Source organism: Ruditapes philippinarum, unplaced genomic scaffold (assembly GCF_026571515.1).
Source record: "Ruditapes philippinarum isolate M1 unplaced genomic scaffold, ASM2657151v2 ctg596_1_1_1_1, whole genome shotgun sequence".
Lineage (NCBI taxonomy): Eukaryota > Metazoa > Mollusca > Bivalvia > Venerida > Veneridae > Ruditapes > Ruditapes philippinarum.
This window is the reverse complement of record NW_026852247.1, coordinates 15,579-31,489: the sequence shown is the minus strand read 5'-3', so window position 1 is coordinate 31,489 and position 15,911 is coordinate 15,579. Positions and strand designations below refer to the sequence as shown.

Here is a 15,911-nt window from a genome sequence, read left to right as displayed (position 1 = left end):
TTGTGGGTAATAATCTATTTGGAGTAAGTACTAAATAACGGTCTCCGGTCTTCACGCAACTCCGTTACAAACCGTACAATTTTAAGTCATCATTACTAGTTTGACTGGTTTAAGTGTACATAATATATGTAAATGTTGTACATCTATGTATTTTTGTGTGTGAATCTGGTGGCGTTTTTGTGTCTGTGTGTTCTCCAGGACCTCATTTATGGGTGGGGTATAAAATATCTACATGACGATGTACTTCGCGGCAGTCAGAACTTTTTCAATAGAAATTACAACAAATTGAAACATTCTGAAGCAATGAGATAGCTAAATGTCGAACACTTATGATTGTTTGGTAAGATATTACATGTATTGTTGTGTCTGTGGTGTCATATAGTTCTCTCCTTTTGCTCGTTTTGTTAGTTGGGTGTTACCATACCATTATTTCTAATGAATAACGTATATATATATATATATATATATACGGTGGGGGGGGGGAGGGAAATATATATATACCCATGATATGTTCATTGTAGAATTTCAGGTCAGCACATCTTTCAATGATGCTCTTCTTTACCCGTTTTTGAGATTGTTTCCTTTTTTGGGTATTACTGTTCCATATAACTTAATTCATGAAGGTTACCTTTTATTATTAGTATTATTTGTAAATAGTTGATTTGCACTTTTCATTATTTCATACAAGGTATATCTTACTGTTTCAAGTTTATTGACATCATAGTTTGTGTATTCATATTATATATATGCACATGTATACCTGTTAAAACTCTGAGGTTGATGACACTTAATTAGCGTTAAACTTAATCGGTCCATTTTAATAACTTGAATAAATTTCAACAACCTCAGGATTTAGCGTGTTCAAAGAATCCACTGCTCTATGACTAAATATACTTTTGTTTCTAGTGTGGTTACTTGCCCTTTATTTGAAAATTTTATATATCTGTGTCGGTCTGTCCTTTTGTGTTGGGGTTTTCTCTAATTTTTGATATTTATTTTTATCTTTTATCAATTTTACTGATTATTTTGTACGTTTCTATCCTATCTACACGTTTTCTTCTGTTTTAGAAATGCTTATTGGTTAAATTTTTACATCATTAGTTTACGCTTCCGTATTTGATATAGAAAAAAGAGTTCAAAACAATCTGATTAAAATCAGCCCCTAAATAACACTACATGTAAGATATAATTAGATCTGTTAGATCTGAACCTTAGTCAGATTGGAGTTCAAAGGTAATTTAGGCACTAACTGAAAAATATATACAGAAAAATAAAATCATCAACACATTCAAGCGGGCTATTTCTAATATACCAGTAGTTATACAAAGAGTAAAACGTTCATGCCATTTCATGAAAAGCGGCGCCCGAGGTTGAGGTGCCTAAATCGAGCAGTGTTTTATTATATTCCTTGCCAGATAATTCTCGAAGTACCCTGGTGACTTGTCTGGACGTTTTCTATGGCTATTTTACCTTCTTTTAAACTTTAGGTGACCACATTACAGAGTCATACTCAAGATGTGGCCTTACACGTGATTTATAAAGTTGTAGAAACATTTCTTTGTTCATTTAGATAAAAAAATTAACATTTAGTCATAGGTTCCTATTGGCCTTATTGACTACTAATGTTACTAAATGTCATTTTAAAATCAAAGATCACTCCAAATCCTTTAGATTCTACATATTGTATCACTTAATTTAATAAAATTAAGTCCATAATAAAATAATTACAGGTTACATTTTGCCAAATATGAATAGTTTTGCATTTATTTTGTATTGAAGATCATTTTCTTTTTCCTTGACCAGTCGCATGCGTCAAAGATCTATATTGTCATGAAGTCGGATTTATGACAAAATATAATTTGGTGTCGTCTGCCAAAAGTTTAGCTGTAAAGGTAATTGCACCAGGAAGGTCATTTATAAACATTAGAAAGAGAACAGGTTCTATAACACTACCCCAAGGAACTCCTCTTGTTACAGTTTGCCATTCTGAATAAATCCCATTTATCATTCTGTTGCCTTCGTTTTAAATTTTTCTGCGATAAATAGCCTAGTAATCTTTGAAAACCCTTTCAAAATTCCATATAATTTAAGAGACACCCGTTCATATTCATTTTACTTTGGGGAGAGGGGGTCGGGCGCCGCTTTTCATGAAATGGCATGAACGTTTTACTCTTTGTATAACTACTGGTATATTAGAAATATCCCGCTTGAATGTGTTGATGATTTTATTTATCTGTATATATTTTTCAGCTAGTGCCTAAATTACATTTGAACTCCAATCTGACTAAGGTTCAGATCTAATTATATCTTACATGTAGTGTAATTTAGGGGCTGATTTTAATCAGATTGTTTTGAACTCCTTTTTCTATATCAAGTACGGAAGCGTAAACTAATGATGTAAAAATTTAACCAATAAGCATTTCTAAATCAGCTCTTTTAAGGGTTAATATTATACACTTTAAGGGCTTTTCCCTTCTATATGCTTATAACGTGAATTGAAATGCATAAATTTACCACCGAAACTTAAGGACGTTTTCTTTTTTAGATTTTCCTTTGTCATGCTTGCGAGATTGGGTAAGTAAAATGGAACGTGTAAGTTCCATAGCTTTTTTCTCACTATTGATAAATAATTGTCGAATATATAAAGCTTGGAAAGGAAGTAAACCATTAAGGGCAAGCCACTGTTTCAGTGAGAAAAATCTTTACTCTCATTGTTTAGCAGGAACAGATTTTAGTGTTTCAATAAGCTTCTACATAGCTTCCAAGACAGGCAATCTAAAATAAATTACTACAACTTAATTAAACATAGAAGTCAAAGATAATGTTTTCCACTGAAGCGTGCCCTTAAGAAACTATGAAAATTGGACATAAAAATAAAACCATAAAAGAAGTCCTAGATTTCAAATACTTTGTTACAATCTTTAAAACAAAGCTTAAGAGGCATTATAGCTGTAATATGTTTTTTTTTCAAAATCATAAAGTGTATCCAACCCTACTGTATACATATAAAAACTTTTCAAAAATCTTCTTTTTTTCAAAATAAAAATATCTATGAATAAATGAAATACATGCACATGTATTTTGATTGGCTAATAATTCTTAAACTGCTTTTGATACCGATTTTAACTAAAACTAATAAACTTCTGTTGCCTCTTCTCTTCTGATAGCCGAATGAATGCCGCTTGCATGGAGATAGTGCGGCGTCTATCGCGCTTTTGAACTACTTATGTATGGTGCTTTTACGGAGCTTTTTTTTTCTAAAACGCTCTTACTGCGACTTTAAGGCGCTGTCACGGCGGCCATTGCACTCCCAATGCGATTCTACTGCGTTCATCTGAAAGTGCAGAATACGGTATATATAAAACGCAATAAATGTCCTTTTCACCATGGATGATGAACGGCAGCAAGCTGGAATACTGCTTGCTTGCATGCAGGTGCTGCAGATACACGACGATTCAGATAATTATGGTACATGTTAATATTATTCTCGACGCCGGATGAGGCCCAATTAAACGGCTAAATAAGTTTGGGTTCGTTTTCGGCTGAATGAAGGCAGACGAATTCAGCATGGCCATTTTCACCTTTCAAAATTCCATTTATTTAGTTCTGCCCATTATGTTTTCTCGTTTAGAGCACACACAATTTTTTTTTACTTGAGGACCATATGCCGCTATCATGGAATGTCACATTGAAGGTTCCATGATAACCGCCGTATGAACACATCTGCGGATGTTTCTAAATCTATAATTTAACCATTACCATTAAAAATGTTGAAATCTGCTTAAGCTAGCCGGTGCTAGGGGGAGTTGACGGTAATTTGCAGTTTTCAATACCGTCCATGAACAGGCTCAATCAAACTGGGCCTGCAACATTTTCAATTTTGTCGTTTCGTGCGTTCTTTAAGGAGTCTTTATTGTTTAGTTACTTCTACAATATACGGGTGCCGCCGACCATGTTTGATGACCACCTGCACAGACTACGCCTTCGAACCACCAAAATCGGACACACGGTATCAAAAAGCGCTACATCCTGGATTAAAACTAGCAATAGCACTGCGCCATCTAGCTTCTTGGGACAGATATGCAAGCTAGTATAGAAGCGCAGTCCGAACGTAGTCAATCGCCAATCAAAACGAAGAAGGCATTTCGACGCCGCGGAACCACCGTAGCAACGCCATGATCGCAGTGAGGACGCCGTGAAGTCTCATTGTCATCACAAATAACATTTTTTTTGCGATCTCGCGGCGCTTTGTTCAATTTAACAACGCCGTGCAAACGCAGTAAAAGCGCAGTCTAATGTGACAGGGCCTTAAACTAGCTAGATAGCTTCCTCACATAAAAATTCAAACTTCCTGGCGGAATTCGAACTCACAACGGTGAGGCAGTTTGTTCAATATACTAATGATGTTTGAGACACATAACTAATGTTTTATAGAATATTACAAAATAAATCCCTGAGAGAATCACTAAATATTATATAGTTACAGGTCAAATTACGTATGATTTGGGTAGAAAATTAGTTACCACATCTCACTTTACACAGCACACAATATACAAATATTGACGTACGTTTGTATTGCGTTTTTCTAATTATTTCTTTTACAGGATTCAAAACATTTTATGCTGATACTGATAATGTATTGACAAAACTGCAGATTTGTAAATAATTGTACCTCTAAATCGACCTTGTATTTGTTCTTTGACATTCGTTATAGTTCATAACTTTAGACACATTGATGCAAATATGTATTTTATTACATATAGACAATCTCACTAAAACATGTCATCGGTTTTTCTCCTTTACTCGAAACAACCTAGCGATTAGTTAGTATTGTTTACACGAATTTATTTTAGTTCGATTCGGTTGAAGCTCGAATCCGTATGTGAGTTTAAAGTTTCTTGCTCTCGAAAACAAGGGCTGGCGCCTGACAGGAGAGGGCCCCGATAATGGTGTTATAAATTTTGGCCCAACCCTTTTGTATATATACATTTATGTATTTTTGTATAATTGTGAAAATTATGTTTGCATATATATACAATAAAATATGTTTAAACTGATACCAGCAATTTTTAGATTACTAGTCCGACGCGCACTATATTTAGCCACGTCAGTGTTAGTTAAAAGGTATAGAAGAGATAGTACTCAGTAATCTTTCAATTCAATGGAAGCTGATAAACCTACCTCAAAGTTTACTGACATTGTTAAATGGCATTGTATTTTCAGTTTTTGACAAAATATAACGAAGTTCTTTTTTTATTGTCATCAATAATATTTTATCTTTTCAAAGCATATATAAAGCAGCACTTCATGCACCTTTTCTGGTGCTTAATATGAAAGTAGGTTCTAAATAAACTCGTATATAATTGGGTCCTTAATAAAATATATGCATGCATGCCAACAAGTCTTTATGTGTTATCACATGCTTTCACACCAGCTTTATATCCTCTATTTTCAATCATCGTGAAATCTTTACCGCCATGAAGGATGCAGGTTTTACTACTGGAACGATATGTCAGAGCACGACATAACCTCACCTGCGAGCACAGTGTCGCACATTGTACAACGCTTCGTAGCAGCTTCTCATTTATCACCTTTCCGCGGATTCTGTAATCTTTCTGCATCTGGAACAAATCATGACCACTAGAGCAGAACGGTAAAGAATCTTTTCCACCACCATCATCTTCATTCATTTCATCTTTACTGTCAACCTCCTCCTTCTCCTTATTTTCCTCATCTTTATTTTCCTTCTTCTCATCAATATCATGTTCCTTGTCGTCATCTGGTTCTACAATATGAGGATTTTTAACAGCTATTTAAATTGAAGTAAATTGATGTGAATAATTGTAAATTATTGATTTATTGATGGCATTGTGTGTTAGTGCTAGGATTGAGTTATAAAAACGATCTAGATCATGTAAATTATGAAAATATCTAGACAGCAGTTACTGCTGGTAAAAAATAAGGCATTTCCTTCCTCTAAAAGACGCCACGGAATTTTTTTTCACAAGTATGATTTTTTAACGTTTTAACAGGCATTAAAATCGCCAGAAAAAAATGCGTAGCTATATATTTTTAGAAAGAAGAAAATGTTTCACAGTAACTACAAGATAATGACGTTTAATTTTGTTCTGCCTCTTTTTCTTTAAAGTGCTACTGAGATATTACACAGTGTAGTATTATACAATATACATTATAGTAAAGATAATAAAATCAAAACATGCTTACTACGTACATTTTATGTTAACTAATTATCTATTGTACGAGTATTTACACGTATTTATTATTTGATTGATTTTATTTATTTATTGATTGTCTGATTGATTATTCATTTTTTTCTATTTATCAATACATTGATCTTAATTATTAAAATTGCTTATATTTTCTGTTTCCTTACCAGCAGGTAATGGGCCACATGAGCCGTCCATTATGATTATGTTTGAACATTTCTGAATATTACAAGTTTCCCACTTCTTGTCTGGATCAGTAGTGAAACACCACGGGAATCCCTTTACTCCTTCAGGGTCCCTACAAAACGCATCTGCCAGCTGTATGGAGTAGTCCGGAAACATTTCAGATTTACGAAACCTGAAAAGCAAAAGACAAAATATATTTAGTTATTTACCTTGTGAGAAACTTATTTTATTTATGAAAGTCAGTTTATGACAAAGGTTTGAGGCAAACCTTGGTTAAAGTAGTAAAGAGTGTACGTGTGTTTAAGCAAAAACAAAAGATGTTTTTCCAGGCAATGATATGATAATTATAATTAATTCTCAACTTTGCACCTTGCATCGTTATTAATGAGGTCGGTGGAATTTCCATAAAAAGTCTTAAAGACTCAAAGAAAGCCCCCTAAAGCAGGTTTTATATAATAATTCATATTATTAAAAAGCTTTTGTTTTTGTTTTTGTAATTGCACCAAAACCAACTTGAATTTCAAATAATAAATATCTGTATTGTTTGATATGTCACGCATCGTAATTTTTTTTTATTTTCTATGTTACAAAACCATCGAATGTTTAATATTACTTATGTGCTGTAAGGGATTGAACGTTTTACAAACCTATGCCTTTGAGGTTCTTGGGTATCCCACCGCTGACATTGTCTGCCACTGCTTGTGCACATCCGGTGGCCTACATACTCACGAGATCTACCCTCCTCGTAGCATTCTGACACTTTTTTAAACAAAATATAATGACATGACGTATTTATTGACTCCATCTTCAGGATTAGTAATAGATGTTATCTGGAACTCGGCAAATGTTGCTTTTCCCCAGCTTATCCGTAGGTACAAACAAACTTATAGCTTCACGGTGCACTACCCGTCACAATAGATTAGTCATCGCTTACTTTCGAAGCTGTAACTGTAAAAGTTTGTTTGTACCTACCAATTAGCTAGGAAAACTCCAAATATTCATAATTCCGGAGTAAGTCTATTAATACCAGGAGCAAAAAATTAATAATCATCACCTTTCAAAATGATTTCATGTAATAATTATAGGTCTAGTCCTATTAAATATACGTTTGAACAATGAACTTGGAATGTCGTAAGATGCTAAAATTTTATATATATTTAATAAACGAGTTTTTTTTCATAAAATGTGTTATCATAAATTATCCAAATTTTGATTCTTATCTTACAAAATATTTTTATGTCAAAAAAGAGGAATCGGATATCATACTAGAACTTTAATGAGTATCTGTATCAGACCAAAGTGGTTTCATTAAAATAAAGATTTTTGTAAATTCCCGATAAAGCTAGTGGCACATGCGCAAAATCATCGCTAAACCTTAGCTAAATATGTTCATGAGAAAATATATGCAGTTTTAGTTTACAAGTCAAATATTTACATCATTTGACATGTTAAATAATTTGTAAATTTGTTACTAATTTTGTTTGTAAAACATATTTTATTCATTTATCCACTCTGGAGAGATGTAAGTAGTTCATTGCCTAGCCATTTCCTTCATCAAATACTCATCAAATAATTATTGGTTAAAATTGAAATTTTACTAAATTGTTAAAAATAACCGTTTGTGACAAGAAGAACATATTACAGTAAACAATTCTACAATACCTACGTGCACATGATATGGAGGGCTTTGACCATGTTCCATTCTTCATACAAAGCTCAACTGGGCAGTACTTTATCATAGCTTTAGGAAAGCCTAGAATAGAAAGTTATACAACCCTACAAGGCTTTTTACTCTTGAATATGCTTAAGCTCTTGTTATTATATAAGTATGTAAATATAAAATGACATTCTAGATATGCATAAATGAACTATAAAACAAGTGTATGAAAAAAGTCATTTTCGTCTTTTTTTTCTCGAAGAAAACTTGGTATAGATTAGCTAGAGTCTCTTTCTTTAATACACGCATTATATTCTGGGTTAAATGGTTTAAATATCAAGTTCGAGATAAACACTTCACTTATTGTTATTTTGTTTTAATATGACAATACATACCTTTTATAAGTGAAGCACATGCATACTCTATTCTATCTTTGGATGCAAATATCTCCGTGCAGGTACGTCTCGGATCATCTGATAATAATTTCAGTTGTGGTCCAAAACATTCGCCTGAACATATATGTTACGTAAGTTGACACATAAAAAGTCGAAGCATAATTTAACGACATTTTTTACAAAATTTATAAAATAAAAATTTGTAACTTCTGTTAATGTTAGGAATAACACAATAAGATAGGTGAAAGGACATAATTTTAATATCAAAACATAAATTTTTCTACTAAATTTCAATAAAAATTTGTATTTCATAAGAATATAATATTTCATGATGATCTATTATAACATTTGCTAACACTTTATTTAGATGATCGTGTAGTTGAAACGAAACGATGAGCCTGAAGGAAAGAAATAAGAAAAAAACCCGTATTGTTGAAAGTTCCATTGTCTTTTGCAAAGCAACTGCATAGTGTTAGAAGAAAATATGGAATATAAGAAAAAGTATTAAATCTATGTTTGGTTTCATTAACAAATACAAATGTATTACCGCACGTCCCTCTTAATGCCATTAACGCTATTACCGCACACAATAACTGAAACATATGAAACATCAAAACTTAGATAAGAAATTCACTGAAAATCTTGATAATCTTTCTATAGTTACTATTACAATAAGATTCGACAATACTTAATTAATTCCCTCGAATTGCATCTATAAGTTACTAATATATTAATATATACAATAAAAATATCATATATTTAAAAAGTAGATACAGTTTAAATACACAATAAAAAAAATCAAATTAAAATTACAACAGGTAAATAAACATACTAAGTAATCCATCGTTCTGGCATTCCATTTGGAAATGCTTTAAATACATCTTGAAAATCTAACCAGCCGTAAATCAAGCTCCTAACCTTTCATATAAAAGACCTCTAGAAGTAACGCGTCGTGTTCTTTCTTGATTAATGCAATAAATTAACAATAAAATCAATAACAATGCTTTGAATCTTTTATTCCTTACACCTTTCGTCAAATAATGTGAAATTTTCAATGCAATTGTAGTGTTCACTAAAACGCGCGGGTTCTTTCACTATGTTATTAGACTCAAAGTCATAAAAAGACTTCAGCAACTGTCGAAGACTAACAACCCTTAGACATGTTTGCTAACCTGATTATGTTTTTATTTTACTTGCTTGTATAATTGCTTTAATAGTTACACCATTTGAATGTTTTCGCCATTCAGTAGTTGCCAAAAAAATCAATAGCTCGGGCGCTGACAAAAATGTTTTCTTATATATATTTTACTTATTTCCAAATATCTAGATGGAACCTGGGGTGGTATATGTGTTTATTGACACAAAAATTCTCATGTCAATATCTATATTTCTTGAGGTGATAACTTTACTGAATCATTCACATGAATGACATTATGAAATGTTCGATTCCTGTTCAAAACTTGAAAGAAATACATTTTGTACACATCAAAATGATGTTTTCTGTATTCAATTTAAGTGACTTTACAAAAACATAATTCTTCGTTGCTACAATTCATCTGAAAGTAAAATAAGAAGAGATTAAACAATGTAACATACAGGCAGCTTATTGATTTATTTTTACTTGAATGCATTAAAAAGTGTTTGAATGAACATTAAAAGCACGCAGGAAATAACACAATAATGACAATAATGGAATTAAAATTCATGATTGTCACAATCTTAAATCTAAAATAGAGAAAATAAGAATCCCTAAAGAAAGCCAACACGACAAAATTGAAAATGTTGCAGGCTAGGTTTGATTGAGGGTACTGTCAAGTGCAAACTACCATCCATGCCTCCTAGCACCGGCTTAAGCTGACTTGAACATTTAAACATGAAAAGGTAAAATTTTGAATTAAGAAACTTGCGCAGGTGTGTTCATAAGCAATAAAACTTTCTATTTAATTTCCAACTAGAAGTGACCGCTTATCTGCAATGTACTTAATATAGTATACTCCCTTTTATAATACTAGTACTACTAGTATATGTTGTGAATAGTACCCTGTTTCTGATACAACATATTGTTCTTATATTGTTATCTAGTTTCAAGTTTGTATATTATCAAGAGTCCAAAAGGCAAAGTACCTTTTAATCCTGGGTTTGAGGGATATTAAATACAATAGGCAGTTTTTATTAACTGTGTGTGTAAATCAAACTAATGTTTTAAGAAAATTAACCCAAACTTAAATTTTGTACTTCGAAATGAGCGATGTTGAAAATTGATTATATTAAGACCTAGTCCAATATATCAGACGATACGGGCTTGTTATAGTTTATGATGTTCAGCTCCGACGCTATCTTTGATGCAATACTTCATCTTGTAAAATAGACATGAAAACTATGAATACCCCATTCACTTTCTTGATAAAATTTAAGCTTTCAGCATAACAAATGTTAGAGAAAACATAATCTTATGAACTTTTTCTATTGTCATATTCAATCTATATAAATAATACTTTACACAAAAAAACGATACTTTACACAAAATACGAAAGCCATGCCAAAGTGTTTATCCTGAAAGAACCAGAATCATTCTACTGGAAATCATATTCAGTTATATATCATACAATCCCAAGTCTTGTTAAAATCTGGTTTCGAGCGCATTCTGTAGTGAAAGTTATTGTTCGACAATAAGTCAATATATATTAGTATGTCAACACATTAAAAAATAATTCACAAAGGATATGGAAAACCGGCTAAGTGATTTAAAGTCTGAACTAACAAATGATATTGAAGAAGTGAATCAGCGGTTGGAAGAGATGGCAAACTACAGAAACTTCGGTAAGCAACAAAAATACTACACGCAATATTGTGTTGTGGAATCTACCGTATAATGTTTCTGTCTGAAGATATTACAAACAGAATGTCAGACTTGGTGAAAAAAGTATTGCAGATACCGGACATTTCATTTGTTAATGTAGAGAGGAGGGAATCTACAAGGGAGAATGTTCCAGGCATTGTAGTTTGTGAGTAAGATTCTGAAAGCAAAAAAAAACAAACTTGGAGAGACATTATTTTATAAAAATGTCTACTTTAACAGCTACCAAACAAAAGAGGAGAGACAGTTGTCTACCAATATGCGTATGCTTGTTAAAGCTAGAAACAATGGTCGGTCTAATCTGAAGGTTGTGGGCACACGAGTATTTGAATCTGGTTATACAGGAAATAAGTCATTGGGTAACACAGGAAATAAAAATTCATTGGGTAGTGCCGGTTTTCGAAATGGTGGTGCCGCGAGTGCGGGTGCGAGTAACGATATTGACGGTAATTCCTATAAGGATCAAGGAAATGGCAATGGAGCATGGTGCGGTAGAAGGGGCAACAACAGGGGCGGTAACAGAGGAAATAGAGGTGGACAAAGACAGAGTCTTGGTCAGAGAGGCCATCGTTGATCGAAAATGGCATTTTGGAACGTTAATTCTTTTAAAAATGATTTTATCTCTGAAAATTTTAATTGAGGGAAGCATGTATCAGTATTCTGGACTTAGACATTATGAGTATTGCAGAAGCCCATTTGAGAAGTAACGATATTATTGACATGACTGGTTATAAATGGTATGGTAATAATAGAACTGATATTCACATAAATGCTTGGACAGGTTCTGGGGTGTAGAAATATTTGTTAAAGAAGAACTACTTATAGACTTATCATGTTTCAATAGTTGATAATTCTTTTGAAGGTACATTATGGATTTGTCTTGATCGAGTTTTTACTGTTGTGTGTGTTATTTACCCCCTAAATCGTCGACTAGACACATTGATGCTAATTGTTTCTTTGATAAATTACTTACTAGTATTTATGAATATCAAAATAAAGGTAAAATCTGTATTTTTGTTGATTTTAACGGTCGATGTGGAAATTTGTCCGATTTTATTGAAGGTATAGATGATTTACCAGAACGAAATGTAGTAGACTGTACTTGTAATAGCTATGGTGAAATGCTTGTTGATTTTTTAGTTTTTGTGAATTTTGCTATTATGAATGGTAGAAATTGTGTGAAAAATGATTTTACTTGTATTCGACAACAGGGACTTTCTGTTGTAGACTACTGTCTGGTGGGCCATAATTCTTTACATATGTACAGTGATTTTACAGTTATACGGTCCCGTAAATTCGTACAAACATCAGATGTACACGATTATTTAGGTGTTCCAGACCACTCGGTACTAACCTGGGTGTATAATTTTGAAAATGGTCTTTGTCACAATCTGACTTCTTTGAGTCCGGTCCGGTCGAGTGCAAGTAATGTCAGATTTCAAGTAAAAAAACATTCCATCAGACCTTTCTTCTGGTGAAGTATGTAACAGCCTTTTAGAAACAGTAAGCTCACTGGAACAAGGGTTCCGAACACAAGAAAATATTGATGATGCTTACACATCATTGTGTTCTTTGACTAAAGATGAAATGTATAATAAAATACCTCACAAAAAGCCAGTGTCTGTAAGTTGCTCGAATAATAAACGTAGAAGGGTATATAAACCTTGGTGGAATGATAGCCTTACAGATTTGTGGAATGATGTTTGTTATTATGAGAAACAATGGGTAAAAGCATGTGGTAGAGCAAATAAATCAGCTTTTAAAACTTTATACTTGATAAACGTAAAACATTTGATAAAGCTGTTCAAAAATGCAAACGTCAATATCGGTTTACATTACAACATGATGTACCTCAATTAGTTGAATCTGATCCCAATAATTTTTGGAAAAGCATATACCCATGGTGTATGTAAAAGATGATGGGTCTATAGAAAATGATACTTATAAAGTTTTAAATCATTGGAAATGTACTTTTAGTAACCTTTTGAGTGATTATTCATGTACAAATTTTTGTTACACTCCAAATAATGATACTTCAGAGAGCACTTTTGAAAATAACATTTTGTTTAAGAAGTAATAAAAGCAGTTGAAAAAAAAATAAAATAAACAAAGCTCCAGCTTTTGACAATATTCCATATGAAGTGTTCAAGAATGATATTGCCATCTCCTTTTTTGCATATACTTTTTAATGTCTGTTATCAATCTGGAAAGACACCGTCAGAAAGGCTTACTATTGTGTCACTCGAACTATATTATTTGAAAAACTTAACAATATTGGTGTTAAAGGAAATATGTACAATGCTATACAGTCAATTTATAGTAATGTTTCTTGTTGTGTGAAAGTAAATGAAAACTTTTCTGATTGGTTCAATGTGAATCTTGGTTTAAGACAGGGGTGTATTTTATCTCCAATATTGTTTAATTGTTTTATCAATGATTTAGCTATCAAAATCAATGCTTTGGGAATGGGTATTGACATAGAAGATGGTGAAAAATTGTCAATTTTACTTTTTGCTGATGATATAGTATTATTAGCCTCAAATGAACGTGACCCCCTGCCAATCAAATTGGTGTAATGAAAATAAGATGACTATAAATGATAAGAAAAGTAATATTGTTCATTTTAGAAAAGTATCTACTAGTAAAACAGATTTTCAATTTTTATGTGATAATGCTAGATTGGATATTGTAGAGAAATATGTCTATCTTGGCTTGATTCTTACTGAACATTTGAATTATAATATTACTGCCAAATTTGTATCACAGACTGCTGGTAGAGTGTTGGGTGTTTTAATAGCAAATTTAAGCTTTTAGGTGGAATGCCTCATCATGTATATAAAAAGCTTTATGACTCAATGGTGTGGCCAGTTATAGCATGTGGTGCTGCCATTTGGGGGACTATGAAATTCTCTTGTATATAAACTGTGGGAAATCGCGCTATGAGATTTTTCTTAGGTACAGGAAAATATATTCCAAGCTCTTCTGTAGCCGGTGATATGGGTTGGAATCCAGTTTATGTGTGTTGGTAACTTTTGGTGTAAATTGTCAAATATGGATCAAAACAGTATCAAAATACTGTTATAACCTTGCAAGTACATATTGTAGCAACTGGCATTTTAGGATTAATAACCTCTTTATAAAATTTGGTTGTGTAGATTTTAGTGACTGTATATTACCACTGAATAAAAATCTAGTTGTTGATACAATTGTGAAGAATGCAATGGATGTATTGATAGATGAATGGGCAAGATCAGCTCATTGTATATTTAGTAAATCTGGTGATGGTAGAAACAAGTTAAGGTTATATCAGAAATTTACGTTTCATTTTGAACTGGAGCACTATGTCAATAAAATTATGTCTTATCGCCATAGATCAGCATTGGCTAAATTTAGATGTGGTGTTGCAACAGTCAGATTGGAGATCGGCAGATAGTTGACGATAGAGTATGTCCTATTTGTAATAATGACATCGAAGATGAGATGCACGTATTATTGCATTGCCCCCAGTACACTGATATTTGCAATAAAATATTTGAAAATGCTGCTGAAAATTGTATTTTGTTTAATTCTTATAATGATATTGCCAAGCTTTGCTTCCCCTTGTCAAATGATGATATTGTCAAATATACTGCAAAATCCTGCTACGATATACTTAATGTTAGAAAAGATTTTTTGTACCAATAAATATGTATTTTAATTGCTTCATTTTAGGTGGAGGGTGAGGATACACATTATTTATTAAAAAAAATTGAAGTTGATGATGTGTGTCTAAAATGAACATTTTAATAGCAAAAGAACTTTTATTGTATAAATGTTATAAATGTTTTTTTAAACCAACTAGAATATTTTATCTTCCTGTTTGATAATCACCACTGACTAGTTCATCCATGGTCTGACCATGAGTGATATATGATTTTTTAAGACATTTTTTATTATGCGAAATAGTGCCACATTTACAAAATTCAGTATTATATTAACAAATTTCTTATGGCAGATTTTAAGTTGATGTCAGTGGTTGTTATCAAACTTTTAGAATGTATAAAGACAAAATATAGTAAGTATGTATAGATTGTTTTAGTACATTTATAAGGAGACAACCAGTTAGGGTTTAGTACAGTTATGAGATTACATTCTTCCATTTTAATATTAACAACCCTACAGTAATGTAATTACTCATACAGTTATGTTGTAGGTATAAATATTAGTACAAAACAATTATTTTAAGTATAACATTCAATGCTTGGAATATGCTGTTTTACTTGTAAATGTCTTAAAAAGTAAAAGTCTCCCCGTACATTTAATCAAAGATGTTATATTTTCGATCCTTGAAGATCGTTCAACACGACATAGTTGTTGTGTTTACATGTTATGTGGTATTTTAGTTTCTTCTATTTGTCCTTTTTCAATTTGGGTGGTTCCAGTACTCCTACTTGAATACTGTCTAATCACCCTTAGGATATGTTGCCTGCTTTTTAAATTTGTCTTTTGACGTATAATCTGTGATATGCAGGCTTCATTACCTCACACCCCCTTTCAAAATTTCATTTTATTTAGTTCCGCCCATTGTTTTCTCGTTAAGGACACACGCA

At 32.3% G+C, this 15,911-nt stretch overlaps 2 protein-coding genes across 2 annotated transcripts; one reads left to right on the top strand and one right to left on the bottom strand.

Annotated features, from left to right (window-relative positions):
* Window positions 1-5,268: 5,268 nt before the first annotated feature.
* Window positions 5,269-10,087, bottom strand: LOC132753908 (hepatocyte growth factor-like protein). The gene is made up of 6 exons (XM_060744463.1): window positions 9,013-10,087; window positions 8,466-8,579; window positions 8,080-8,166; window positions 7,061-7,172; window positions 6,395-6,585; window positions 5,269-5,785 (listed from the first exon to the last, which is right to left on the bottom strand). Exons 1-6 carry the CDS (start codon window positions 9,074-9,076, stop codon window positions 5,406-5,408), a joined length of 948 nt encoding a protein of 315 aa, XP_060600446.1. The 5' UTR covers window positions 9,077-10,087; the 3' UTR covers window positions 5,269-5,405.
* Window positions 10,088-11,581: 1,494 nt separating this feature from the next.
* LOC132753916 (N66 matrix protein-like) lies at window positions 11,582-15,040 on the top strand (the record flags this gene model as incomplete). Its single annotated transcript, XM_060744471.1, has 3 exons — window positions 11,582-11,876; window positions 14,478-14,622; window positions 15,034-15,040. Coding segments are annotated over exons 1-3 (447 nt in total), but the record flags the coding sequence as incomplete, so codon positions are not given.
* Between the last annotated feature and the right edge of the window lie 871 nt (window positions 15,041-15,911).